This window comes from Phyllobates terribilis, unplaced genomic scaffold, assembly GCF_046119375.1.
Source record: "Phyllobates terribilis strain yellow unplaced genomic scaffold, ASM4611937v1 Scaffold_9__5_contigs__length_417890890, whole genome shotgun sequence".
Classification (NCBI taxonomy): domain Eukaryota; kingdom Metazoa; phylum Chordata; class Amphibia; order Anura; family Dendrobatidae; genus Phyllobates; species Phyllobates terribilis.
The window spans coordinates 157,542,664-157,565,930 of NW_027362769.1; the positions used below are offsets into that span (position 1 = coordinate 157,542,664).

The window sequence follows — 23,267 nt, forward strand, 5'->3', positions numbered from 1 at the left end:
AAATAAAAATGATTAATCAATCACTTCCTGATCGGTGGAGGTCTGGCCATTGGGGCACCTGCTGATGCTGAGAAAAGAAGAGCAACATCCTCTTCAAAAAGTTGTCTATATACTGCGGGAGACTCACTTTGCAAAGAAAACTACTTAACTAGTCCTACTGTCCTTCATTTTGAGGATTATAAGGTCCCCACTGATCATGAAGTGATTGAATCACTTCTCAGAGTTGGAATACCCCTTTAAAGACAGCTCATGCCATTTAAAGAATGATACATCACCGCCATCCCCGACTAGATCCAAACTATATAAATCTTTATAGTGCACTCACCAAATTTGCTGTCAGCTCCTTGGCGTCCTTGTAGAATTCCAACCTTTCCTGGGAAAGCACAACATACGTAGTAGTCCAGTTTTTCCTAGAATATAAAAGATGTTGAGTCCTCGCTCTCTGATGTGTTCAGTTTGTATAAATTAAGAAAAGAAACTTGAATTGTAAAGTTTACAGATAGAAAGACCGAGAACCTGATTCATCATTTGATTGTTTTTCTTCTTTTTATGTCAGTTTTCTTCTTTTGTCTTGTGGAATTAGTTGATGTTTTTTTTGCACAAAATTCTTCAAAGTGACGCTCGGGTTTCAGGAATTTTGTGCAAAATCAATGCTGTTCTTTACGTTTGGCACTCAGATGTCAACCAAGTGCAGTATAATTTTTTTCTCGGATCCATAGTCTTGCATTGGCAATTTTTGAACCATCTCCCTAATCAAAATCAGACATGTCGCCGTGATTTTACGTGAACAGTTTGGTCCACAAAAAATTACGGACATGTGAATGGCCCCAGGAATGAGTGCTATCCATAGAAACTACCGATTGCACTTGTACGCAAAAAAGGGACGTCTGAATGCGGCTTGAAAGTAAGTTCCAAAATAAATTTTTTGGTCACCTCACCTCCTGAAAAAAATAAAAAGTAATTAAAACATTGTATGTACCCCAAGATGGTACCAATAAATACAAAAGGTGATCATGTAAGAAACAAACCCTCATTTGGCTCAATCCATATAAATGTAAAAACATTAAGGCCCCGATTCCTGAAAGCTTTGAAAAGTTGCAAAATGTTTGCGCACCGCAAGGATGCGTAAATTGTTTTTGAGTTTTGGCATTTTCACACCATTTTCAAGCAGCTATGACAAAGTGGGTAGAGCTAGGTATGGTATAACTTACGCCACAAATCTTACTTCAGTCCTAGACCAGAGTAAGATTTGTAGCAAGGTGCATGGAGGCGCACGCAGCTTCGCACCATGCCGATTGATTAAGAGGATGGAGCTTCTTAATGAAACAGGTGTCTTGCACTACGCCCTGCCCTCTCATCTAAGGGTTTCAGAAAATGTCGACACAAACCAATTTATTTATTTTTTACAGAATGCTTAATTATTTTTCATTAATTAAGTAAAAATAAAATGCAAAGTTTTGTATTGCCGTATTCCTACTGCCCTGAAAAAACACGTTGTCTGGTAATTTTTCACCATACAACGAACTCTGAAAGCAAAACCTATAAAAACAATGGCGGAATTTAATTTTTTTTCACTATTTCATCCCGCTTTAACTTTTTTTTTCCCCTATTTTTCAGTACATTGAATAGTAAAATGAACGGTGTCATTCAAAGCTACAACTGTTTTGGCTAAAAACAAAGCCCTCATACAGTCACGTTGATGGAGAAATAAAAAGGTTATGGCTCTTGGACGAAGGAGAGGAAAAAACGAAAGCACAAAAATTAAAAAAATAGTCGGAATCTTAAGGGTTTAATATGAGTTATTATTTAAGTGGTGTTAGATGATAAAGGGATTGGGTAGGTAATTGGGCAGTAATCTACCCAAAGTCTTTTTACTTTGTTCTCTTTCTGGCCTCAGTTTTGTATTCTTATTGCCTTCTTCTATATATACAGAAATAAATACTTTGTAGTTCTCTACTTCAGATTTTAATGAGTGTTAGTTGCAGTACCAGGCACAACCTATGGCCAAGGGTGGCGCTTTTTCTGGAATAATAAAAGGAGACCCTATATAGAAAACTTCAGGAAACTCACACGCAAATAGAGAAGACCCATTCGGAATTTATAATATTTAACATTTTGCAAATATAGATGCTCTGTAACTTTGTTGTTATAAGACAATGAAAATGACCCGAGAAAAATCAAAGGAAGGAAAAGCAGAACGAGGAAGCAAATAAAGGGTGTATAAAAGAAGCAGAAACAGATAAGATAATGGAATGTGACAACAGGAGGAAAGGTGAAAGCTGGAACCTTAGGGGGAATATGTTAAGTGTATGAAAATAAAATAATCAGCAACAGCGTATCAAGGACAAACCAGTGCGGAGAATGAACACAAGATGATAACAGCTTATGAGTAGTGTTGAGCGAACATGCTCGACACTGCTCGGTACTCACCCGAGCATCACGCTACTCGGGATGTTAGGCGAGCACCGAGCATTTCCGGGTTACTCGGGCGGGAGCTCGGGTCTCCGCCCTGCATGTTTGGCGCTCTTTACAGAGCCAATGAACATGCAGGGATTGCCAGCCAGTCACTGTAATGCTGCAGCCATGTTGTTTGTGGGCATTACAGTGATTGGCTGGCCGCACAGCATCACCTCGAGTATTTAAAACTGGGCGCCGCCATCTTGGACACAGTCGCTCCGGATTAGACAGTGTAGGGACAGCGCTGCTGATTTAGGGAGAGATATAAACTGCGAAATAGTGTAGGGTCTGTAAAGGCTGCCAGATCAAACAAACAGTCGTTCTCAGGACTAATATCAATCCCAGATACCAGGCAGGTAGGCAGACTGTATAGGAGACGCAGTGGTTATACCAGCAAACGCTGCATTACAGTCCTGTGTGCTGCTCCTGTTGCTGAAATTGCTGGACTTAGCACCAGGTATCGGGGGCCAGGAAAAATCCTTTTTTTTTCATCTAAATCCTCCTTTTTTTTCCTCCTTCACACTGTACAAATACCCGTCTTATTAACCTTTTGGTGTGTCCCCCCCCCCCAAAAAAAAAAGCGTGTCTCTGATTTTTCAGACACAAATATAACTGTTGAAAATAGTCTGGCGTAGGCTAGAGAAACAGAAGTGCTGTTTCGCAATTCCACGGGTCAAATCGCTGTACTATCCAGTTTTGGGCCTTTGGTATCTAAAAAAAAAGCAGTTTGAGTGTGTCGCTCACTGTTCAGCCGCAAATATCTCTATTTAAAAAAGTGTGGTATACCCCAGTAAACAATAACTGTGGTTTTGCCATCCCACGGTAAAAAATCTCTATTATTCAGCTTTTGGTAGTTTTTTCCGTAAAGAAAAACAGTAGTGTCTCCTGACTGTTGTGACACAAAAAATATATCTGTTGAAAATAGTTTTGTGTAGGCCCAACATCCCAGTGTGGTTTCGCAGTTCCACGGGTCAAATCGCTGTACTATCCAGTTTTGGGCCTTTGGTATCTAAAAAAAAAGCAGTTTGAGTGTGTCGCTCACTGTTCAGCCGCAAATATCTCTATTTAAAAAAGTGTGGTATACCCCAGTAAACAATAACTGTGGTTTTGCCATCCCACGGTAAAAAATCTCTATTATTCAGCTTTTGGTAGTTTTTTCTGTAAAGAAAAACAGTAGTGTCTCCTGACTGTTGTGACACAAAAATATATCTGTTGAAAATAGTCTTGTGTAGGCCCGACATCCCAGTGTGGTTTCGCAGTTCCACGGGTCAAATCGCTGTACTATCCAGTTTTGGGCCTTTGGTATCTAAAAAAAAAGCAGTTTGAATGTGTCGCTCACTGTTCAGCCGCAAATATATCTATTTAAAAAAGTGTGGTATACCCCAGTAAACAATAACTGTGGTTTTCCTCTTCCACGGTTCTAATCTACTCTTTATTACCCTTTTTCCATTGATAGTGCAAGTGTAAGCTATTTTACTTGATTTACAATGGGCAAGGCGCGTGGCAAGGGACGTGGAAGTGGACGTTCTGGTGATGGTTCGTGCAGAGGACGGGGCCGTGGCCAAGGTGAAAATGTGCCACAACCAACAGCCACATCTTCTCGCTCCCACTTCTTGACCGAATTACTAGGGAAGCACAGAACAACACCAGTATTGAGAACTGATCAGTGTGAACAGGTTATTAACTGGATAGCAGATAATACTTCCAGTTACCTGGGCACCACCACCTCCGGTCTGTCTTCCACACGGTCAACTCTTAGTAGCCGTGAGTCTCGACCGCATACTCCTCCTCACCCTGATGCTCCATCCTCCCACCATGCCGAGTGTCGTCAGACAGCAACTGATCCCACACTTGGACACTCTGAAGAGCTGTTCACTGGTCCATTTCCATATTTGTGCCCCTCGCCTGATACGCTTGAAGTGGTGGAAGAGGAGATCCCATGTTGCGATGCCCAAATATTTGAACAGCCACGGCCACAGGAAGTCGACGTTGGCAATCTGTCACAAGAGGTGGACGATGACGAGACACAATTGCCAGGAAGTGAGGAGGAGGATCGTGGTGCGCAAGTGGAAGAGGAGGAGGTGGTGGATGATCTAGTAACTGACCCAACGTGGAAGGAGGACATGCAGAGTGAGGCCAGCAGCACACAGGGGGAGGGAGGCAGAGTACTCCAACAGGCAGGAAGAAGCAGTGTGGTGGCCACAGACAGAAGGCAAGCAACCGTTCCCCGTAACACCAACACGAGGGACGTTGCCAGTACAAGCGGTAGGTCTTCCAGAGTCTGGATTTTTTTTAAAGACTCTGCTGATAACCCCAAAAAGGCCATATGTTCCACCTGCCATGCCAGCATCAGCAGGGGTGACAAAACTACCAGCCTGACCACCACCAGCATGATCAGGCACATGGCAGCAAAGCACCCGACTTTGTGGGGCGAAACCCAGGGTCCACGACCAGTGTCAGCGGGTGTCACCACTGCTTCTTCCACTGTTGTGCGTGCAATAGAACCCCCTGTTGTGTGTGCAAGGCAATCCCCTGTCCATACTGCATGTAAAGATGCCCCCTCCTCTCAGTCTTCACTTGTTATGGCAGTTTCTCAAGAAACAGCATCAACGTCCACGTTCACGTCCCACCGCAGCGTTCAATTGTCCATATCCCAGACCTTTGAACGAAAGCGGAAATTCGCAGCTAACGCCCCACAGGCCACAGTCCTAAATTCGCACATTTCACGACTGCTTGCATTGGAAATGCTGCCTTTTAGGCTGGTGGAGACGGAATCCTTCCGCAATCTTATGGCGGTGCCCGTCCATCGGTACTCGGTCCCCAGCCGACACTATTTTGCCCGGTGTGCCATCCCCGCACTACACAAGCACGTGTCCCAAAGCATCTGCTGTGCCCTCAACAACGTAGTTACTGGGAGAGTCCACCTGACAACGGACATGTGGACAAGTGCTTGTGGCCAGGGACGGTACATCTCTCTGACGGCACACTGGGTAAACATAGTGGAAGCCGGGACCCAGTCGGACCTTGGGACGGAACACATCCTCCCCACCCCAAGGATTGCGGGCCCTATGTCAGTCAGAGTTGCCCCCACAGTGTACAGCTCCTGCGCATCCTCTTCCTCCTCCTCATGTTCAGCCTCCATCTCAGATATCACCACATCAGTTACAAGCTGGAAGCATTGCAGTACTGCCTCTGTAGCACCCCGAGGGCTCGGCTGCTACAGGGGTATTGCACCTCAAACCAGAGGTGTGATATTCCACTCCCGGGTAAGGATGGAGTGTGGACCAGGACTCGTTTAGCTGCATGCACGACACACACCCCATTTCCGAGGGACAGCTCAACGGTGCTCCCACTAGACAGAAGTGCAGGCACGACAGCATCTGTCCCTGTCTGGAGTGGGGAGGGGAAAGTTCACCCAGTGGTGTAGGAGCAGATAGGGGTGGGTCTCTGGGCATAGGTAGGAGCCCATTGGTTGCTAGTCACCTGGGCTCACACATAGAGGGAGGTATATAAGGTGGGCACCATCTTAGAACAGTGTTCAGTCCAGTTCAGTTCAGTCAGAAGAGAGGAGTGAGAGAGGAGTTCAGCCAGAGAGGGCTGACAGGGAGTTGTGGCTCAGTCTGGGCCCAGCTCCAGAGGCAGGCCTGGAGTGGAGGCCAGAAACAGCAGAAAGAAAGAGGAGAAGGAACGGAAAGGGAAGTAAGAAAGGAACTGGAACAGAGGAGAAAGGAAGCAAGGAACACAGAGAAAGGCCCAGAGACACGAGTAAAGAAGGAACCCCATATGCCCAGGAGATAAAGGGTGAAGGGTTGGCAGAGCAGGTACCGGAACCCAAATTGGTGGAGGCAACAGATTCCTCAGCCAAAGACCGGAGGTCGTCACCACATCTTGGTGCGACCCCCCACTACATCCACCAGGAAAGCATACCGCATAGGGTCAAGGAAACCGGAGATAGGTTTCGCCAACAGAAGGCCCGAGGGAGCTGGAAAAAGGTGGGTCACTGGTGGGGACGGCCAGAGAAAGGAAAGGAAGGGAGTCCTGTGCCACGCTCTGGAATTGCCTGGGAGTTGACCGAGTCCCTCACCTGGTGGACGCAGCACGGCTTGGGCCGTCATCGCCTGCAGGATTGACCGAATAACAACTGTGAGTAAAGCATTGGAAACTGCAATTACAAGTCTCTGTGTTTCATCGCCGCACAAGCACCATTAGGACTGGGACGATCACACCATTACTCCCATCATTCACATTAGCTGCCCTGAGGCAATACTTCTCCCGTGGGGAGTTATTCCATACTCGGCTGCGCAAACTACATCAGCCTCAGCAGTCTGCAGCGCAGCGGCGGTCCCCTCTGACCGCAATCCACGGGTGGAGTAGTCGGACACTTGTTACAACATTAAGACTGCCACTGAATTGACCACCCTGGGCACGGACCGGGTCGCCGCCACACAGAGACTACAACCCCCAGCATCTTACAGAAGGCCCGGCTCCGGGTATCCCCTGCACAGCACAGGCCCAGGGGGCGCGTCACCTCCGCCAAGCGGCAACAGGCTGTGCTGAAACTCATAAGCTTAGGTGATAAACCTCACACTGCTTGTGAGTTGTGGACAGCTGTGAAAGAGCAGGCAGATCTGTGGCTGAGACCGCTGAACCTACATCCCGGCATGGTTGTGTGTGACAATGGCCGTAACCTGGTGGCGGCTCTGAGGTGAGGTGAGATCACACACGTACCATGCCTGGCTCATGTGCTTAACCTCGTGGTTCAGCGGTTTCTTAAATCGTACCCCGAGTTGCCAGATCTGCTCGTGAAAGTACGCCGCCTGTCAGCTCATTTTCGCAAGTCGGCTACAGCTTCCGCCGCCCTTGCTGTGTTGCAGCAGCGTTTGCAGCTTCCTGCACACCGACTGGTGTGTGATGTCCCCACACGTTGGAACTCTACCCTCCACATGTTGCAAAGGATTTGTGAGCAGAAGAGAGCAGTTGTGGAGTACCAGCTGCAACAAGGCCGTCAATAATCAGGTCAGACTCCACACATAAGACCACAGGAGTGGACGTGGATGTCTGACATATGTACCATCCTGACAAACTTTGAGGAGGCCACCAAGATGGTGAGTGGCGATGACGCCATCATTAGTGTCAGCATCCCACTTGTCTGTCTTTTGCAATGCTCTCTGCAGAGAATTAAAGAGGAGGCATTGCAGCCAGAGTATGATGAGATGGATCAAGAAGCCGTAGCGGGCGATTACACACAGCCCAGCCTCATCTCATCCCAACGTGCATTGGGGGACAATGAGGGAGAGGAGGAGGAGGAGGAGGAAGAAGAACAGGAGCTGCTATCATGCGCTGTAGACGGTAGTACCTGTACAAGTGTCATACCGTCGGTTCAGCGTGGGTGGCCTGAGGACAGGGGGGAGGAGGAAGAGGAGGAGGAGGAGAGCATGGTCAGTCGTCATCTTGGTGAGGACACGGAAATCTTGCCAGTTACCAGTCTGGCACGCATGGCTGACTTTATGTTACGCTGCCTTAACTGTGACCCTCGCGTTGTCAAAATGTTGGGTGACAGTCATTACTGGTTGGTGACACTTGTAGACCCCCACTACAAGGAGAACTTTCACTCTCTTATTCCTGAGGTGGAGAGGTCTACAAAAATGGGGCAATACCAGAAGGCCCTTGCTGCAGAACTCTTAAAAAAATTCCCATCTGAACACGCTAGCGGCAGAGGTCACAGTTCGTTGCCCAACCAAGGCGTACAGGCGAGAGAGATGCAACTCCAATCCAGCAGAGGCAGGGGAACACTGTCAACGTTCTGGGACAGTTTTCTGACACCCGCCCAGCTTACAGGCCCTGAGACGCGGGGTACTCTCACAAGGAGTGGAAAGTTTCAAAAGATGGTGAGGGAGTACCTTGCCGATCGTACCAGCGTCCTCCGTGATTCCTCTGTGCCTTTTAATTATTGGGTATGCAAGCTGGACACTTGGAATGAACTCGCTCTGTACGCCTTGGAGGTCCTGGCCTGCCCTGCCGCTAGCGTGTTATCGGAGCGTGTTTTTAGTGCCGCTGGGGGAATTATAACTGATAAGCGCACTCGCCTGTCAACTGACAATGCTGACAAGCTGACCCTTATCAAAATGAACAAGGGCTGGATTGGGCCAGACTTCTCATCACCACCAAATGACAGCAGAGTAACATAAAGTCAAATCCACTGTGTTATTTCGGGAGGTGTATTCACATGCACCGCTTCACACCAACATATGGGTATACGCTTCCTCGTTTCGGCTGTTTAATCTTCTTCTCCTTATCCTCAGCCTCCACCACCACTATACCACCAGAGTGCCAGCATTGCAAGATCCTCCGTCCTTATTTTTGGCAGCTTTTGCTTGCAAGGCATAAGCAAATACTATGGGACACCCACTCCCCAATAATGGGACTTATGTTTGTAATATGCTGTACTGCATGGCTCTTGTAAGGGGCATTGCAAGTTGCTCCATCCTAATTTTTGGCAGCTTTTGCTGGGAAAGCATAAGCAAATACTATGGAACACCCACTCCCCAATAATGGGACTTATGTTTGTAATATGCTGTACTGCATGGCTCTTGTAAGGGGCATTGCAAGTTGCTCCGTCCTAATTTTTGGCAGCTTTTACTGGAAAGCATAAGCAAATACTATGGGACACCCACTCCCCAATAATGGGACTTATGTTTGTAATATGCTGTACTGCATGGCTCTTGTAAGGGGCATTGCAAGTTGCTCCGTCCTCATTTTTGGCAGCTTTTGCTGGGAAAGCATAGGCAAATACTATGGGACTCCCACTCCCCAATAATGGGACTTATGTTTGTAATATGCTGTACTGCATGGCTCTTGTAAGGGGCATTGCAAGTTGCTCCGTCCTAATTTTTGGCAGCTTTTGCTTGGAAAGCATAAGCAAATACCATGGGACACCCACTCCCCAATAATGGGACTTATGTTTGTAATATGCTGTACTGCATGTGACGCGCCCCCTGGCCCGTGTGTACACGTGTGTGGGATACCCAGTGCCGGGTCTCTGGGGTCTGTAGTCTCCGTGGCGGTGACCCGGTCCCGTGGCTCAGGCTGGTCAAACCAGTGGCAGTCTTTCTTAGGTTTTGAGGTTAACTGTCCGACTGCGCCACCCGTGGATTGCGGTCAGGGAGTACCACCGCTGCGAGGCAGACCACTGAGGCTGGTGTTGTGTGTGCAGCATAGAATGGGATAACTCTCCTCGGAAGGAGTATAGCCTCAGGGCAGTGAGTGTGTATGATGGGGGTGATGGTGCACGAGCGCAGCAGGAATGACTCAGAGTCTTTGCAGTGCAGTTCAGGGTCTTTACTGATGATTATAAGGTAGACCCTCCCGGGAGTACTGGCTAGCATAAGAGGCCTGGTCAGTCTGTGAGCAAGCAGGAGTTCCCCTGGCCAGGTGGAGTTGTAGGCCTCCCCGTCTGTCTGCACTCTTCCTGGCTACCTTGCTGTAAGCGGGTAGAAGTAGCCCACGTCCCTGAGTGTACCGTGTAGTGCTCACCCGTATGGCTGGTGACTTGGGGCCTTCTGTTAGCCTCCGCTCCACGACGGCGGTGCTGGTCCCTTGCCTGTGACTGAGCCTCCGGGCTTCTATGGCCAGAGGACCTGAAATCCCCTGCCGGCTGGTTTCTGCTGCTGGATATATAAGTCCTCACAGCTTCGGACTCCTGTGTCCGGTTCCTATTGTCTTCTGCCAGGGCGAGCTCTGCTCAGCTTCCAGCCCCTGGTCTTTAGCTCCTAGCTCCTACAGAGCTCCTTGCTGTTACTTTCCCTTGCTCTCACTCTGACTCTGACTGTTCTCTGACTCACTCAACCCCGCCCCAGATCCAGTTTATAAGGGCAGAATTCTCCCCTCCCAGGATTGGGGCAGGAGGATGTTGCATGTTTAAGGGATCCTGACCAGGAAACCTCCCACTTGCTCTCCGACGTAATATCTCTATTACTGTGGTGACCAGACCCCTGGGGTGCCACACATGGCTCTTGTAAGGGGCATTGCAGTTCCTCATAATTTTTGGAAAGCCTTCCATTCACTGCTTAGGCCACAGTGCACGGGAGACCCAGTTGCTATAAATGGAAAAAAAGGTTTAGTTAACGCCCTCTGACCTCCATGTCATTTCCAAGGGGCATTGGAGTGGCTCGAAATTTTTGGTAGGCATTGCACTCACTGTATGCCCTATAACTGTGTAGCCGAACCGCTCCTTTTGTTACAGAAACATATCCTATAAGACATATCTGGTTGACTGGCCTGATATTGATGTGAATGGTCCCTGCTCCTCCTGCTCTTTCTCCTTTGCCACTACCTCATCCATCATTTATCACCTGAAGCTTTGTTTTAATGGGAGTCATAGAAGTTGGATAGTAGCAGGAAAACATCCAGCAATCCTCGGAGGAGGTAGGATATGCGCCAAAACGCTGACCACCTCAGGCCGAGCCGCTACTACATACATGCGCTTGCATTCCAACAAAACAAAGCAGATGCTAACTTCTATCATCCTCATCATGCTCCTCACCTTGGCACTCTCAACTCCCCTGATGGAGAAGCCAGGGCCCACCGGAGGAGTCTGGTTCTCTGGTGGGCTCGTCCAATGCTGCCCTAAAGCAGGCCAGGCTAAGAAAAGTGTGGGAAAAGTTACCGGGACAAATAGGGGTGGCTGGGGACCGAGTATGGACACCCGGCCACCCCCTGGAGGCTGGGGAGCAAGCGGGGACACCCGGCCACCAGGCGGCTGGGGACTGAGTATGGATACCAGGCCGCCGACACAGCCATGGCGTGGTGGCCAGATTCCGCCTCCACATGCCTAAAAGGCCCAATTTAAAGTGCAAGCAAGCAAGCAGTATAGTATTGCAGCCTGGGGGTGGGTGGGTGGCAGGCTGCATACTTGCGCTTGCATTGCAAGGAATGGGAGAGGTACAATTGAACACTGCCCTGGGACAAGGACTTGAATGGGGATAGTTGCAAGTCTGCAACGACAGGTGCAAGGTGGGAGGCATCTTCGCATGTACCATGAACAGGGGTTTGGCATGCACACACTACAGCGGAATAGGCTCTCCTTCCCACTAAATGCACTGGGGAGGGCACAGGTAATGTTTTGGTATACGCGCTTAATCTTATGTATAAGGCACGCCAGGACAAATATGGGCGGCTGGGGACTGAGTATGGATACCTCGCTGCCGAAGCAGCTTCGGCCTCCTCCAAACTAAAAGGCCCCATTTCAAGTGCAAGCTAGCAGTATGGAATTGCAGTCTGGGGGTGGGTGGGTGGCAGGCTGCACACTTACACTTGCATTAAAAGAAAACATAGCAGATGCTAACTTCTGTCATCATCATCATGCTCCTCACCTTGGCACTCTCAACTCCACCGATGGAGAAGTCAGGGCCCACCGGAGGAGTCTGGTTCTCTGGTGGGCTCGTCCAATGCTGCCTAAAGCAGGCCGGGCTAAGAAAAGTGTGTGTGGGGATGTTCCAAGCAGAAATAGGGGCGGCTGGGGACCGTGTGTGGACACCCGGCCGTGGGGCGGCTGGGGACCGAGTATGGACACCCGGCCGCCGGGCGGCTGGGGACTGAGTATGGATTCCAGGCCGCCAACACAGCCATGACGTGGTGGCCAGATTCCGCCTCCACATGCCTAAAAGGCCCAATTTAAAGTTCAAGCAAGCAGTATGGTATTGCAGCCTGGGGGTGGGTGGCAGGCTGCATATTTGAGCTTGTATTGCAAGGAATGGGGGAGGTACAATTGAACACTGCCCTGGGTCTAGAACTTGCATGGGGATAGTTGCAAGTCTGCATCTTCTGATGCGGTAAGGATCACTTATGATGGGCACACTTTTAGACAGTGACCTGGGTGTCAGAGATGCTTCCAGGGGTCTTCCCCATGCTGTTCCCATGTCTTTTCAGCAGTTTATGCATGTGTCACACAGCACATGGCCAGATAAGGTTGTAAAATGTTAAAATGACGTTTCACGGTGAATGCATTTGTCATAGTTGAAAGCAATACAAAAGTGCAAAAACGCATAAAAAATGCTACTTGTGAACATAGTCGAAGGTGTGGAGGAGTATTTTTGTTTTTGGTCATTTATTTTAACTTATACACAAGTCTTTACCCTGGAAAGAATGTTCCTTAACATATTTCACAGGAAAAAAGTTTCACTTTCGTTTTTGAACGTTTTATTGTGAGCCTGTAAAAGTGGCTTAATACCTCTGACCACGTTGTTGACAGTAGTGACCTGGGGGTCAGAAATGCTTCCTGGGGCATTCCCCATGCTGTCCCCATGTCATTTGAGCACTGTCACTATCGTTTTGGGCACTTGTTAGGCTTTTAAAAGACTGCCGGGGGTGCCACAGCAAAAATGCTCGAGTCTCCCATAGACTAACATTGGGCTCGTTGCTCGGGTCGAGCACCCGAGTATCACGGCGAGCTCGGCCCGAGCTTCGAGCACCCGAGCATTTTAGTGCTCGCTCAACACTACTTATGAGCTTAGACACAGACATGTAGAAGGAATGGTTTAGCTTTCCACCTGCTTTAAAGGGTATGTCCATTTTACAGTTATTATTATTGTTTATTATTATAGCGCCATTTATTCCATGGCGCTTTACATGTGAAAGGGATATACATAACACAAACAATTCCAGTAAATTTTGAACACTTTAGATTACTTGGTGTAGAGTTTGTACTCTCCAGGTTGTAAATGAATAGAGCAAACTCTGCAGATACTGAACAAGCAGGAACATTTAACATAGGAACAAGAAGTCCGTCCTTGGGTATACTGACACTTTTTGACCAGTTGGGTGTCCAGTCCTCCACTGCTCCTCAGCATTACAGGGTGCACCGCTGGTATAGTAGGCGCAGCAGTAGGTGGTGCATTGGTAGCTGGGGAGTTGTTAGAAATGGCACATTTTAGGTGCAGAAGCAAATTGCACTGCTACATTGGTGTCCAGGAGTTGCATGTTACACCAGTGGATATACAGCTATTGTAAAATAAATAGATACAACCCAAACCATACAGCAGCCCCTGTGAGTGTTAAAAAATGTGCAAGCAATGAATATATGAAATCTGGATGCATTAGTGCTATATAGAATATACTTATAAAACGAAGGGACTTCGCACATAAATTGGCCAATTCATGAGAGCCCACCAGCCATGACAAGGCAAATCTATATTTGATGGACCCAAAACCTATTATTTATTTTATTTATCAAACATGCTTCGCCTGGGCTAAAAACTACAAAAATAAAGGGCAGGTAGGATTCAGCAATAATTTATAACAGCCTAAGGCTATATTCACACATTGCATTTTTGCTGCATTTTTTTGGTGCGGATTATATGTGTCATTTGTCTACAGTACATGTTTAATAAAGTTAGTTTTAATCATCACCAAAAAGGCAGCAAAAAAAATGCAGCAAAAACACATGGTTGCATTATTTTGCAGCGTTTCTGCACTTTCACAATGCTTTCTATGGTGAAAAATATGCTACAAAAATGCTGAAAAAGTTGACATGCTGCAGTTTTCAAAAACGCAACAGTTTTCCAATTCAGTCAGGAAAAAAAATAATCATGTGCATGAGATTTCTGATCTCATAGCTTTTGTTGTTACTGTAAAATGCAGCTTTGAATTTGAAAGAGGAGCAAAAAAAAAAAAAAAAAGCTGCATCAACGCAAAGTGTGAACACAGTTTTAGGGTATGTGCACCCATTCAGGATTTGCAGCAGAAAATTTTGCTGCAAATCTTGATGTGCTGGCAGGAAAAACAATGCATAAAATACATGTGTTTTTGTTTAGTTTTCGTTGCGTTTTGTTATGTCTATTACAAGTGTTTTTGTTGCCGATTTTTCCTCAGTCTTAAGTATGGATGAAATCTGTAGCAAAAACACTGAAAGAATTGATATTATAGAGATTTAAATCTGCACCAAATCTGCAAGGAAAAAAATAAACAATATATGCATGAGACTTCAGGCCCTTGTCTTGGCTGGTGGGCTCTCATGAATTGACCAATTTGTGCTCTGAGTACCTTTGTTTTATAAGTATACCCTACATAGCAGTAATGCATCCAAACTCCATATTTTGTTTGCAGACATCTTAGCGCTTAGATTATTTTGTATTGTGTTCTTGTTCTGTATTCTATTGCTTATATATTATGCAGGTATAGCAGCTTGAAACTGTTGACACTTGCTTTATTCTGTTGAGATGTGTTGGTCAGTTTTGTTTTTTTTTGTAGATAGATATGAAATGATTTGAGAGTGAGAGATTTTTAATAGATATATTCAATAGATATAAGACAGTCAGACATGAAGATAAATATTTTGAGACTGAAATAAATAGATATTTTACAGAAAGAGAGATTACATAGAAAGACAGATTAATATTTTACATAGTTATGATCTAGAAAGGCAGTTAACAAATGTTTCCTACATATATTAGATAATTGTTTTGCATGGATAGCAAGTATGTAATATATTGTAAAGTTGCAGACGGACAAGTCCTGGATGGGAGGTATGTGTCACTGATGTGGCCAGCCTCAGTGAAGTAGGACACAGAGAAGCAGACTACTTGAGAAGCAGTGCTGAGAGTTTTTTTTTAATGGACCATTTAATATGCAAATTGCCTCTTCAGAAAAAAAGAGGACTTGAACTCTATAGCGCCACCTATTGGAAGCAGTCCAGAGCCTCTCATCTAGCCAAATCAGTTCTCATACTTTACACTGATGAGGGAAAACAGCCCGAAACACCGTGTCTGCAAATTGAGATTCTGATTTGGCTTTTATCCTAAGTCATATTGCACGACTCGTTAAAGGGTTGATTGTGACTTGTAGGATTACTGCTTCCAATAGGTCGCGCTATAGAGTTCAAGTCCTCTTTTTCTCTGAAGAGGCAATTTGCATATTAAATTTCCCAGAGGAGCATTGCACGGCTAATAAGCCTCCTTACCTTGACGTGCCAGAGCTGATATGTCACTCTCCTCAAGGAGAAATGTTACCTTTCAATGGGCCTGGATTTTGGGTCCAGGTTTTAGGAATGGCCAGAAGAGCTGAATGGGACTGTGAGTTCCCATATCTCCAGTTTCAGGCCTTGGAACGGGCTATTTAAGGCAGTTCAGCTGCCTCATTCAGGGTCTGTGAGTGAAGATGGAAAGACCTGCGATCCTGTGCAGATTTATGCGGAAACCTTTGTAATCGAGTGAACCTGTACATCCGTGGCACTCTTTATTTTATGTTATAACATTTTGACGGAGAAAGACTTTTTCTCTTGGGTAAAAATTTATGGACTGCATTAAATCCACCTCTTTTGCACCAAACAACTTTGCAACTGTGCCTACTTCAAACCGCTGCCAGAGAGAGTGAATCCACTACAATACATACAGTACAGACCAAAAGTTTGGACTCACCTTCTCATTTAAAGTTTTTTCTGTATTTTCATGACTATGAAAATTGTACATTCACACTGAAGGCATCAAAACTATGAATTAACACATGTGGAATTATATACTTAACAAAAAAGTGTGAAACAACTGAAAATATGTCTTATATTCTAGGTTCTTTAAAGTAGCCACCTTTTGCTTTGATGACTGCTTTGCACACTCTTGGCATTCTCTTGATGAGCTTCAAGAGGTAGTCACCGAAAATGGTTTTCACTTCACAGGTGTGCCCTGTCAGGTTTAATAAGTGGGATTTCTTGCCTTATAAATGGGGTTGGGACCATCAGTTGTGTTGTGCAGAAGTCAGGTGGATACACAGCTGATAGTCCTACTGAATAGACTGTTAGAATTTGTATTATGGCAAGAAAAAAGCAGCTAAGTAAAGAAAAACGAGTGGCCATCATTACTTTAAGAAATGAAGGTCAGTCGGTCCGAAAAATTGGGCAAACTTTGAATGTGTCCCCAAGTGCAGTTGCAAAAACCATCAAGTGCTACAAAGAAATTGGCTCACATGAGGATCGCCACAGGAAAGGAAGACCAAGAGTCACCTCTGCTTCTGAGGATAAGTTTATCCGAGTCACCAGCCTCAGAAATCGCAGGTTAACAGCAGCTCAGATTAGAGACCAGGTCAATGCCACACAGAGTTCTAGCAGCAGACACATCTCTTCAACAACTGTTAAGAGGAGACTTTGTGCAGCAGGCCTTCATGGTAAAATAGCTGCTAGGAAACCACTGCTAAGGATAGGCAACAAGCAGAAGAGACTTGTTTGGCTAAAGAACACAAGGAATGGACATTAGACCAGTGAAAATCTGAGCTTTGGTCTGATGAGTCCAAATTTGAGATCTTTGGTTCCAACCACCGTGTCTTTGTGTGACGCAGAAAAGGTGATCGGATGGACTCTACATGCCTGGTTCCCACCGTGAAGCATGGAGGAGGAGGTGTGATGGTGTGGGGGTGCTTTGCTGGTGACACTGTTGGGGATTTATTCAAAATTGAAGGCATACTGAACCAGCATGGCTACCACAGCATCTTGCAGCGGCATGTTATTCCATCTGGTTTGCGTTTAGTTGGACCATCATTTATTTTTCAACCAGACAATGACCCCAAACACACCTCCAGGCTGTGTATGGGCTATTTGACCAAGAAGGAGAGTGATGGGGTGCTACGCCAGATGACCTGGCCTCCACAGTCACCAGACCTGAACCCAATCGAGATGGTTTAGGGTGAGCTGGACTGCAGAGTGAAGGCAAAATGGCCAACAAGTGCTAAGCATCTCTGGGAACTCCTTCAAGATTGTTGGAAGACCATTTCCGGTGACTACCACTTGAAGCTCATCAAGAGAATGTCAAGAGTGTGCAAAGCAGTCATCAAAGCAAAAGGTGGCTACTTTGAAGAACCTAGAATATAAGACATATTTTCAGTTGTTTCACACTTTTTTGTTAAGTATATAATTCCACATGTGTTAATTCATAGTTTTGATGCTTTCAGTGTGAATGTACAATTTTCATAGTTATGAAAATACAGAAAAATCTTTAAATGAGAAGGTGTGTCCAAACTTTTGGTCTGTACTGTATATACACATACACATACATATGAGAGTGAATTAGATATAAATATCTCTGCATATTTTTCCAAATGTTTACATTTTCTTCCAATTTTGCTATTTATTGTAATGTTCCTATGTATTATGTGATACATTTAGATCTTTCTATACCATATTAGCACATTGACCTTAGGACAGATATAACCATTAGGATAAATCTAATACATCAGAATGACAAGCGCTCGTCAGACCGAGGCCGGAGTCTGTTCCCAGTCCCTTCTGTCTCGAGTCTCAGGCGCTAAGGCATCATCTGGAGGCTCCAAGGTAACATATTCATGCCTAATTCTCCTCTTTGTGGTCTTATGAAGCCATTTATATCAGGTATTTTCTTTTACTGCCCTCTGTGATGAGGGTCATTCTATCATGAGCTGAGCTCCCGAGCAAATATTGCACAAAAATGATATCATTTGCATTATTTTGCATAATGACATTGAGTCAATTTATGACCCAGCATTATGATATCAAAAATGTTATGTCATTGCATCTAATATGGCAAAATTGAGTCATTATGCAAACATTATGCAAATCGCCTTTTTTTTTTGTCTGTTAAATACAACCTTTGATAGATCAGTTCCAAGGTGCATTGTCCGTAATGTGTAGAGGAAGCGTATTATAGCCATGAATAAATCAGTATGACGGTATTTATGGATCCCATCGGTAATTACACGTCTTTTAAATCACGTTTAATCATGGATACCACATTTGTTATATCCTTTTAAGGATTTTTAAGGAATGATTATGAAGTTAAATATTAAAAATTGGGAAAGGAAACTATTAATGCATTATATACAATGCAAATATTTATTTATGGACTCGGTTTATAAAATTGGTATCAGTTCTGCAATCTTTGCTTTCTCGGGTATCGAAACGCATGGGCTGCTGGGAATTGTAGTTTCACAAAAGCATAGGCTACAAATCACTGGAAATATAAGTATTCTTTAAGCGATATGGACACCTCTGGGGACATATTTTTGCTTTAAATGGACATTTGGGGGGGGATGAAAAATACTTTTGCAATTTTACCTCATTTAACTTTTACAGGCTCTTTGCTTCTTTTCACATTGGTAGAAGCAGATTGAGTTAACTGAGAAGTATCAGTGAATTCCTTTTAATAGTAAAGCTTGGCCCGTATTTATTAAGGCTGGTGTTTCGTATGCAAGTCATAAAGGAGTTGCCCTGTCTTCTGATAAAGTGTGCAGTCACTCTATGTGAACTGCAGATATCTGAATCCTTACAGAGTGCAGTAAGGTTCAGTGATTGCAAGTATTCGATTTTCATGATTCCTGCCACATTCCAACTAGACGTGCTCGGCTTTGAGCCAGACTGAGAACATCTAGTCTGAATGTGGCTAATGGAATACTTGTGTCACGTGACCTCCAGCTCTTGGCACCAATACCAGAGGATCTTTACTGCTTTTGCGGAGCGCACGCTGTAAGGATTCAGAAGCCTGCACTCACAGACATTTATCAGAAGACTGATAGTAAAATGTGCTGAATTCAATAAGAGGCACATGCAACTTAATGACTTCACTGCATTTTATCCATGCTCCTCCATGTGCATTTCCAGAAAAGCTTTGGAGTAACATTCCTGGAGTAAAACACAGCACCAGTTTTGAAGAGTTTGGTGGGCAAGCATAGTCCATTTTTTTGGAGCTACCAAAAACTGGAGTGGAAACTCGAAAAGTCGCAACATTTTTGGGCAACCTCTTGTTGTGACTTCTGTATTTTATGTCAGTTTTCTTATGTAAACACTTTGGTGAAACAGGCCCCTTTTCTTTTCCTGAGCTCCTCTCAGTTGATTTAATACCACAGATCACATCAAAGTTGAGCTGGACTTTGATGGTGTCATAAATCAGCTCAAAGGAGCTTAGAAATAATCACACAAAAGCGTTACAAGTTCACCTTCTGAAAAAGTTCACTGATAGAGTATGTGCAGGGCCGGCGTCAGCACCCGGCACACCCGGGCAAGTGCCGGGGCCCTGAGCAGGTGGGGGGGGGGCCCAGTCACCGTCGGGCACCCTGGCGAGCTATGGGACCCGTGAGCGGTGCGGTGCTAGTGTCAGTGCCCGCTTTCCCCCGCTTGCTCAGGGACCCGACACAATAATTACCTCTCCTCATGCCTCCGCAGCAGCTCCGGTCTCTCCCGCGGCTGCTGCACTGTGACGTCTTAGGTCAGAGGGCGAAGTGATGTCTATATACCACGCGCTCTTCAGAGCCGTCACAGGCAGTGCAGAGTGGGAAGACGCCGGCGCGGGTGAGGTGTCCGGAGCAGTGGCCGCAGGTGAGAAGTGAGGTGAGTATTTGATTTTTTTTTATATATGTAGGAGGCATGGGGCATTATAGGGTGGGGGGGAACAAGTGACATCCTGCACGGGGCATTATAAAGGGGGGGGGAGAGGTGAAATTCCGCATGGGGCATTATATGGGGGGGAAGTGACATCCTGCATAGGGCATTATATGGGGGGGGAACAAGTGACATCCTGCATTGGGCATTATATGGGGGGGAACAAGTGACATACTGAATGGGGCATTATATGGGGGGAGAGGTGACATCCTGCATGGGGCAGTATATGGGGGGGAGAGGTGAAATCCTGCATGGGGCATTATATGGGAGGGAACAAGTGACATCCTGCATGGGGCATTATATGGGGGAACAAGTGACATCCTGCATGGGGCATTATATGGGGGGGAGAGGTGAAATTCCGCATGGGGCATTATATGGGGGGAGGTGACATCCTGCATGGGGCATTATATGGGAGGGAACAAGTGACATCCAGCATGGGGCATTATATGGGGGGAGAGGTGACATCCTGCATGGGGCAGTATATTGTGGAAGAGGTGACATCCTGCATGGGGCATTATATGGGGGGGAGAGGTGACATCCTGCATGGGGCATTATATGGGGGGGAACAAGTGACATCCTGCATGGGGTATTATATGGTGGGAGAGGTGACATCCTGCATGGGGCAGTATATGGGGGGGAGAGGTAACATCCTGCATGGGGCATTATATGGGGGGGAGAGGTGACATCCTGCATGGGGCATTATATGGGGGGGAGAGGTGACATCCTGCATGGGGCATTATAAGGGGGGTGACATCCTGCATGGGGCATTATGTGGGGGCCAGTATTCTTTATGGAGCGTTATAAGGGGGCCAGTATCCTGTATGAAGCGTTATATGGGGGCCAGTGTCCTGTTTGGAGCATTATATGGGGACCAGAATCCTGTATGGAGCATTATATGGGGACCAATATCCTGTAAGGAGTGTTATATGGGGACCAGTATCCTGTATGGAGTGTTATATTAGAACCAGTATCCTGTATGGAGTGTTATATGAGAACCAATTTTCTGCATGGACCAATATATGGGGCTCATAAAATTGTATGGAGGACTATATTGTCCGATCTGCACTGTCGATTGAGAGAATTCGACTGTTTCTGAGCTTTTGTGGAATTTACAATAGATATCGCTCGTGTAATGTAAGAAGTGAAATCTTTGCATTGTACTATATATATATTTCTCTGCGGTATCTGTGCATCATGAATCATGGTATGTGTTAAAGGGGCCCACTGAGACTCTTTCGCCCGGGGCCCACAAAAACCTGGAGCCGGCCCTGGGTATGTGCATACATTAAGTATTTGGTGCAGAAATTTCGGCATCATTTCCGCATCTCTTGGCAAGAAAAACAAACATGCGTTTTTACTGCATTTTTTACTTGCATTTCGGTGCTGATTTTTCCCTACTCACTAGTATGGGTAAAATCTGCAGCAATAAAGATGAAAGAATTGACATGCTGCAGATTTAAATCTGCACCAAATCTGAAAGTCACAAATAAGCAATGTGTGCATGAGACTTCAGGATTCTCATTCACTTTGCTGTGTGAGATAGTGAAGGGAATCATATGTGAGGGTCGTTATGTGTCCCCCAGGATGTGCATAGAAGCATACTAAACCTGCTGGAGAGCTTTGTAATTACACAGCTGTGGTTAAAATACAAACTAAAAGAGTGTGGATTTGGTCAAGCTCTTTGACCAAGTCAGATTTTAGAAAACCTGACATTTGCTTTTATTTTTGGAGAGATCTGTAGCATGGTAGTGGGACTGATCTCTCCCTCCACTCCAGGTCTAGGGAGTGGCCCATGTCCACGACTCCCATTTAAACTTTCAGTTAAGGTTTGGGTGCATCAGTATTGGGTTTTTTTTGCAAGCAGTAGAGCAGGAGCTCTGTGTAGGCCTGTCTGTGTGAAACTAAAGACCAGAGACTTGAGGAAAGCCATTACCACACCCACAAATAATATGGTGGGGCAGCAGACTGACACGGACCTTCCCACTGTGAACCAGAGGATAAAGTTTTGGATTTGTTTGTAAATTGGAAGATAAAGATGTTTAATCTGAACTTTCTTGGGTCACTGTCTCAATGCTGCATGGACACGAAAGTCACTGCCTTACAGCTGGCATCAGGAAACCCTTCAGGTTTTTTGATAAATCTGCACTGAAAAAAAAACAGCAAAAACACAATGTGTGCACACAAACAGCTTGGAAAAGCAAAGTGGTGCAAAACTGTATCAAAACTCAATTGCAAAAATTATTTTATCCCAAAATACATGTATGCAAGTTCCTGAAACTGTGCATATCCTTCAGTATGACATGTTGCAAAGGCCAATACTTTAAACTTGCTCCAACCTTTATAGGAAGGAATATAGGTGTCACGCAAGATGTAGGGAAGACTTAGTGCAACACAAAGGGAAGAGGGAAAGGGAGCCCAGACTCTACGGGAAGGGGGGAGAGTGTAGACCTCCTAGGTAGATCTAATCTCACCCTGTCTCCACCAACGTCCCTATATTGGTTCTTCACCAATCACTGCATGCGTACTTCGCCCTGTCTTTCCCTGGCGTTGGACCTTGGCTAGGGAAGGGACGAGATTAGCGCTAGTCAATCCCCACTGACCACTACAGATAACAAGGGGGGACAAACGAGGGAAAATTGTTTAGCTTTAGACGACTCCAGACAAATGCGCACACGTCCTGTAGCACCAAAGAGGTAGAAGAACTGCTCTTGCTCAAGCCTTCACAAGGGATAATGTGAATATCACCGGCATCTCCCTCTGGCACACAGCAGGTATTTATACACCCAGGCCAGGGTGTTAATTAGCCAGAGGAAGGTAGCCACTGGGTCCTAGAGAGACAGTTTCTAAGAAGATGTCTGTAATGCCAAACGAAGAGATCTCCTGCAACCAACTGCAGGACGACTGTCTGACACCCATGACAATAGGACTCTGCTCCTCATCAATGTGCATTTATGAAATGTAAGGAGCACTGCATGTGAATTCCTTATGTTTATTGTCCTATCTTATGAAAGCTGATTCAAGTTATCATTGCAATTGATTAGAGTTGGCCATAAACATCTCAGTGGGATTGGGATTCATTAGGTTCAGCCATTACCTTAATTTCTTTCCCTTTTCTGATATCTTGGTTTTATTTAATATTCCTTCTTTTTTCTGGTTTATCTGTTAATACAAGAAACATTTTTACAATATATCCATACAATATACAATATTTACAATATATTCATACATAACAATACATTTAATGTATTTATATAACTCTATATTCTATTATGGGAGAACCATATAAAGAGTAACTAAACTTTTATTTTGTCAAGCATGGAAAGTTATAAAACTTTGCAAATCACTTTCACGTTTTTCCTTGCTCTGTTTCCTGCCTTTAGCTTCATTGATATTAGAATGGACTCATTTGGAGCACATATGA

General features: G+C 45.5%; 1 protein-coding gene across 1 annotated transcript in view; it reads right to left on the reverse strand.

Moving 5' to 3' along the window:
* The window catches only part of ARHGAP15 (Rho GTPase activating protein 15), a 1,188,983-nt gene that overhangs the window by 898,050 nt on the left and 267,666 nt on the right, over positions 1 to 23,267 (reverse strand). The window contains exons 5-6 of the mRNA XM_073647243.1: positions 22,941 to 23,005; positions 326 to 410 (exon numbers count right to left, since the gene is read on the reverse strand). Of these exons, the coding sequence (XP_073503344.1) occupies positions 326 to 410; positions 22,941 to 23,005 (150 nt within the window). The remainder of the gene's footprint in view (positions 1 to 325; positions 411 to 22,940; positions 23,006 to 23,267) is intronic.